The 6,541-nt window shown below is 46.4% G+C and overlaps 1 protein-coding gene across 3 annotated transcripts in view; it reads left to right on the forward strand.

Moving 5' to 3' along the window:
- PITPNC1 (phosphatidylinositol transfer protein cytoplasmic 1) overlaps positions 1–6,541 on the forward strand; it is a 225,825-nt gene that overhangs the window by 119,390 nt on the left and 99,894 nt on the right. For all 3 annotated transcript variants that reach the window (XM_028522101.2, XM_036033468.1, XM_028522100.2), the window contains 2 exons: positions 4,899–4,987; positions 5,973–5,980. In XM_028522101.2, coding sequence (XP_028377902.1) covers positions 4,899–4,987; positions 5,973–5,980 — 97 coding nt within the window. The remainder of the gene's footprint in view (positions 1–4,898; positions 4,988–5,972; positions 5,981–6,541) is intronic.

Raw genomic sequence — 6,541 nt, forward strand, 5'->3', positions numbered from 1 at the left:
TTTTTTTTTTTCTTTAAGAGGGAGGGGAAGGAAGGGACAAAGAGAGGGAGAGAAACATCGATGTGAGAGAGAAACATCGATCAGTTGCCTTTCGTATGTGCTCCAACCAAGCACCAAACCCGCAACCCAGACCTGTGCCCTGACCAGGAATCAACCAGCAACCTCTTGCTTTATGGGCTGCACTCAACAAGCTGAGCCGCACCAGTCAGGGCCCTGTCTCAGTTCTTAACAATGTGCCAGGCAGCCTCACGCTGACAGGCCCCGCCCTCCTTTCTGCCCCCCTCAGCTGCTCCCATTGGAAATCACAGAAGCAGAATGTTTGGACCCACTTGGGATCTTAGCATCCAGTGCAGCGGTTTTCCATCCTGGTTCCTTGGTGCGTGACGCAGACACGTGTGAACTGTTCCTCTGGGTTCAGCACAGCGTGCTGGCCACATTCCCCTCCTGCTGTCTAAGCAGCGCCCTCCAAGAACCCACACTGGGCAGGCCTCTTCCCGGAATCCCAGCCTATATTGTGTTTTTCGTAGGGAGAGTGGCGGCAGTGTGCACATCTGGGGGCCTCCTGCGGGTAGAGCCCCGCAGCCCTGCTTCTCAGAGGTGATGGCCCTGGAAACTGCTCATCTCTCTGCTGCCATAGAGAGAATTACATTAAGAGCAGAACTAAAAGATCAGCCAGGAAAACCATTAAGAACAGCAAGTGAATAAATCACAGCAGTTGCAGAAGAAATTTAAAGACCTCAGAAATCACTGTATATGGAACTGGATAGGAATAACTGATTATCATCCAAAAATTGTCAGATGCTCAGTTTAGGCACCAAGAAGGAACGAAAGGTCAGAATAGCCCTCCTGGACCAGTGGGGACTGGGGACATGAAGGCAGTTGGGTCCTTTCTAAAGGCTTTGAAGTGAGCTGCAGCTACTTGAGCATCATCTCAGCACCGACAGGGGCAGGGTTCAGGTGCACTGTGCTGGGTCAGTGCTGAGCGAAGCACCATTTCCGCGAACTCGGGAGGACTGTCTTCTTCTGCTGGGAATGTCGAAGCCCCAGATTTCCAGTTAGGACCATCGGGATTCTGATCGCTGTTGAGAAAATGGAATTAGACTCCATTTAAACAGCACTTGGCCTGATGATGTTTGGTACTTCCTGGGGCCAAATACTGTTCCCAAATGTGCATAAATTACAAAGCAAGATTAGATATTATGGAGAATGAGGTGATAATCTGGATTATAAAGTGCCACAAGCTTCTCCTGGAGGGATGTTTTAGGTTTCAGTTCCTTTCATTCTTTATGAAGTAGGTTCGGATTACGCTGCCCTTGGGGGCCCTCTTATCAGGTCAGTGGTGATTTAGGGGAGCCTGGGGAATGTGTGAGAAGGTCGCAGTGACTGTATTCACTTGTGTCCAGGGCTGGGTTTCTCAATCTTGGCACTTTGAACATTTGGGGCCGGATGATTCTTTGTGGTGGGTACTGTCCTGTCCACTGCAGGGTGCTGGGCAGCATCCCTGGCCTCTGCCCACTAGACGCCAACAGCATCCCTCTACCCAACCCCCTCAGTCGTGACTACCAAAAATGTTTCCAGACTTTGCCAAATGTTCCCTGGGGGGCAAAATCCCAAATGCCTCCTGCTGTTGAGAATTACTACTTTAGGATGACCCGCCAACCATCCCGATTTGCCCAGGACTGAGGAAATTTAGCACGTGGGACAGCACATGCAACCTGGGAGGGGTTGGTCACCCACCTGTGTGTGGGACTGGTATTATCTACATCATACTAAGGTTTAAAAGTAAGAACCCAAACGTTTTGAAAAGTCTGTCTTCAATGAAGGCCCGGAGGGAGACATGGTATCATTTCTCATCCGCATGTTTTCCAGTACTGTGAAGGCGCCAGAGACAAAGGTCCCTCTCTTTCCTCGGTGCCTGTAAACCGCAGCCGTGGCGAGTCAGGCCACTGGGGGCTCCAGCCCTGGCCAGTGGACCGAGAGGCTGTGAGTTGAACCATGCTGCCTTTCTAGAAGAGAGGTTCTTGTGTGACACCTAGTAGTAAGTTTGAGTGACAGACTTCTCCTTAGAACTGTAGGCTGTGTGACAGTGTACATCATGAGAGTGACAGCAACAATGGGGACTAATTTAATTCCACTTCTGTTTGCAGCCCCAATAAATCATTACTGCAGGGAAAAAGAAATTTCACTTTCTCAGATAAGGACAATTTATATGATGATGTGTTCTGGGTAAATGGGGTCCAAGAGAAGGTCTGTTAGGAGGCTTATAAACATTTGAAATGACGTGTCATAGAACTTGCTGCAAATGCCCCCTGCACCTGGCCTGGTGAATCTCCTTCCCAGATTAATTGAGAGTCACATAAGATCATACCATCCAGCTTGGCAAAATGATGGTCTGTCTTCGGGTGTCACATTGGACAATGTAACTGATTATAGTGCTGTGGATCCTACCAGAGCTGGTGAATGAAACAGCTAAAATAAAGGTTCTAGACTCTAGAGTCCTGACCACTTACAAACAGGAGAAGTCTCGATGTGAATGGAACGTTGCCAGTGTTTTCCATCTTCCTTCCAGAAAGTGATACTTGCATAGGAATGTGCTTCTGGGAGGCTTTCAAATGAATTATGGAGAGAGGGCAGCTTGGGCCTCAGAGTGCCATCCATGCCTGAGCACCTAATGAATCGGGGTGGGGGGGCTGCCATATAGATGGACTCCCCCGCCCCACCGCCTAGGAAGACAGTGCATAGTGGGCCCTGATGCTTGCAGAGAGTCATAGGCACTTTGTCTAAGCTAAACAATGCCTAGCCTACTTGGGGACATCCTGCAATCCTGTTTCAGTCCATTAAAAGCACAAGAAAACCACTTGCCTGTGAGTAGAACCCACTTCTTCCTGCACTACATTGGCATTTTGCTCTGGGGTTGGGGGCAGAGGGAGGGAGGGAACCCAGGGGAAGTTTTGCCTAAGATCATTTCCCGCATGAGGGCTCACTGCGACCTTCCCACCCGAGACGTCAGCACCAGTTGCGGCCCCACTTGAGGGACTGAAAGAATAAATCATAGCAGAAGCTGTAAACACACCCGTCAGGAAGCAGCCTTGCTTCGGCGCTGTGCGAATGTGAGGTAAATGAGCAGTTACCGCAGAGCTGACTTTACAGGAGGGAGACATTCTGCGTGAGGGCACGCAGAACTGTAATGTGAATTCTGAAACTGCTCCGGCTTTCTCCCCACGGCCCACCCGAAGCAGTGATCTTCGTCCGCACTCGCCTGGCTCAAGGGAGCTTTCATACCCCCATTTGTTTTAACCCTGATAAGTGGCCCAGAGCTCCGGGTTAGGTCTGTCCGGCCAGCCGTTGAAAACACATATTTGTCTTTTAGAGAGCAGGTCCTGGATACCATCAGAAACATGAGAAACAGTTTGAGGAGATATACAAGGAACAAATATTTTACTGTCACTGGGTGTCATTAAATTCCATGTCTAAGAGGGATTGGGGATTTGGGGTTCTAGAAGCATGCTCCCCGCCTTTCCTGGTTGTATCATCTTGGAATTCAAAACTGCGTCGTGGTGCTCTTTATTGCCAACACGCAGCCCTCAGGAACTGGCATGTGCGTCATCTTGCTGGGTCTGCTGTGCTGCCAGACACCGGTGTCCCAGACACGTAGCTGTAGGCACCAGAACAGGAAAGAAGCGAAATGGCAATGTCTGGGAAGACGGAAAACCCCGGGCATGCTGCTGGGGTGGGAGCAGGGGGGATAAAATCGTGCAGACATATTTAAGGAATATATAATACTCCACGTTTAAATAGGATATTTAAGGAGTTCTCTGGGCCTGTCCTGTGCCGTAGAGTTTGCCTCTGAAGGGAAACAAAACAAAACTTAATTAGCCCTTGGTTTACAAAAGGTCTTGGGACCTGTGCCTTTGGGTTTTCTTTGTTTTAAGAATTTGTTTTCTGCAAATGCAGGCCTGGTCCCTGTTCCACAGGCGTAATAGCTCTGTCATTGTGTTTGTTTTCTAGGGCTGCGGCAACAAATTGCTAAAACCTGGGTAGCTTGAGAACACAAATTTATCCTCTCACGGTTCTGGAGGCCAGGAGTCTGAAACCCAGGCATGGGCAGGGCAGGGCTGGTTCCTTCAGGGGGGCTGTGAGGGAGGGTCTGGCCTGTGCCCTGTCCCTAACCTCTGGTGACTGGCAGCCCTTGGAGCTGCATCACTCCACTCAGTCTGGGCTTCCGTCTTCACGTGGCCATCTCAAATCTAGGGAGAGTTCATCAAATTTAGGGAGAGTCCATCTTGAGCTCCTTAACAATCACATCTACAAAAACCCTATTTTCAATTAAGATTAAATTCACAGGTTAGGATGTGGGTGCATCTCTGTGGGGAGACCCAAGTCAACCGACTGCGGTCATCAAGGAGTTTTTCTTCGTATCTAAAGTTGCTACTCTCTGTTGCTTCAGTCCACTTTCAGAACAGGGCTCACTGTTAAGCTAAGCTCCAGCATTTTCTTCTCCGTCCCCCTACCCCATATTCGCATTTAAACATCCCTTCCTACTCCGTCTGCCATACCACTCCTAGTAGACAAAGGCCAGGCTGGCCAAACCCTTTAAACATAGCACCTCCCAGCCACTGAATTCTCCTGTCCTGGTCAATTAGATCTAAGAGCATGATCCTATGAGGTCCCCCACGCCATGTGTAACCTCCTGCCTTCACACATTTGATGAGCACATCAATATGCACAGAAATCGACAGACTGGGATAAACACCAGAGGTTCAGGGCAGAGATGGCTGCAGAGAGGAGAGCTGCCTCAGAGCCCCGAGGTCCCTCTAGCAGTCAGTTCATCCGGGAAGATGCGGTAGCACAGTGAGGCTCTGAACAGACTGATTCTTCTTTTCTTTCTTTCCTCTTAGCAAACTGCCTAGCTGGGCCAGAGCTGTTGTTCCCAAAATATTTTATGTTACAGAGAAGGCTTGGAACTATTATCCCTACACAATTACAGGTAAGTGCTTTGTGCTAGTATGTTACACATAGCAATAAGACGGACCAGTATCAGATGTCCCTGATTGCGGGTTCATTGTCCCCACAGAGACTTGTAGGCAACCCCCAACCTCCTCTCCAGTCAGCACTCTTCTTAGCCGGGGAGTAGGGGTGTTAAGCTAGACCATTTCCTTTCTTTTAAAAGTGATTTTGTAGAAGGAAAGTTAAGCTCTTTTAAGGACATTTCTAGAGGTTTTGTTATCCATAATGTTTTCTGATTCCTCAAGTAATTTGGGGGTATGGTTTTTTTGTAAACAAGTTGTTTATTTTGACTTGTTTGTTTTATAGCCCCCCCCCCCAATATCCCCCAAAGCACCTTGACTGTAATTTATGTAAAAGATTCTGTTGGGTCCCTTTGTCTCAAACTACATGCTTTGCAATTGGATAGCATAGGAAGCTTTCAAATCACTTTTCCTCTCACTTGTAGTAATGGAATGTTAAACTCGGTGCTGATACTGAACTATAAATTGTGGCCAAAAAGTGTAGAAGGCTTGGTTCTTGCCCTCAAACGCATGAAAATTCAAAATCCCACTTGAATGCCTTCATAACAGCCTCTTCTTACTGGTTATGAAAGCTGCTTTTCCACTTAAAAGATTTCCTGTGTGGTTAATGAAATGCTCTGCTGGAATTATTAATCTTTAATTCTGCTTTTATAATGCTAGTGCTTTGGTTTTTAATTAGCCACAAACTCATAGGCTAATTGAATCTTGTCTTACAGTCCTTATCTGACCAACCACTAAAGTATCATAGAAAGAGTTTCAAAAACAAACATGGAAACATTCATTTATGAAAGTTTAATTTTTAGAAGGTTTCTTTACCATATTTGTAATAATTATAATGCACTAGAATATGTTAGCTTTATGTTTTTATATGTAAGCATGGTCTAAATCACCATTTTTGTCTCTTTTTTTCTTTTCCCTCGTGTCCAAATGAACTTCTGGGACCAGAATACACAGTAAGTTTTATTTAACCATTTTTAAATATTCAGCATACAATCAATGGAATAATTGAAACTTCTCTTGTACTTCTCATCTTCTCAATGTAATAAAAATAGAGGAATAGTTCAGAATCGGAAATATTTCAACGTTGGCTATTGCATAGTTATATGTGATACAATAACTTGAAAATTCTCATTTGGGCCAGAATATGAATGTTAATTTAAAATGCCTTGATAGTTACTTTACATAATTAACCCTGCTTATATTTTTAAATGGCTTGACTGATCTACTTGTGGTAGGTCACTGTCACGAAGAACAGTTTCTAGAGACGTGGAAGGGAAGAGATGGCGGTAGGTGGCAGTGGAAGATGGGCTGTGGCCTCATCCCTTACCGGAGAGCCTTGAAACTGGAGAGACACGTGCTCAAACTAGTGTACTCGGAGCTCTAGATTGGACAGGCTCGGTGGCTTGATGAAATTACTTAATTTCCTCTTGTCTTAAGAATCTTTGGAGTCATTACTTCTTTTTTAAAAAAAAGAGGACCTTGTTGTATATTGTGTTATGGTTTTTTCATTGGTT

The sequence above is a fragment of the Phyllostomus discolor genome, chromosome 8 (assembly GCF_004126475.2).
Source record: "Phyllostomus discolor isolate MPI-MPIP mPhyDis1 chromosome 8, mPhyDis1.pri.v3, whole genome shotgun sequence".
Taxonomy (NCBI): Eukaryota; Metazoa; Chordata; class Mammalia; order Chiroptera; family Phyllostomidae; genus Phyllostomus; species Phyllostomus discolor.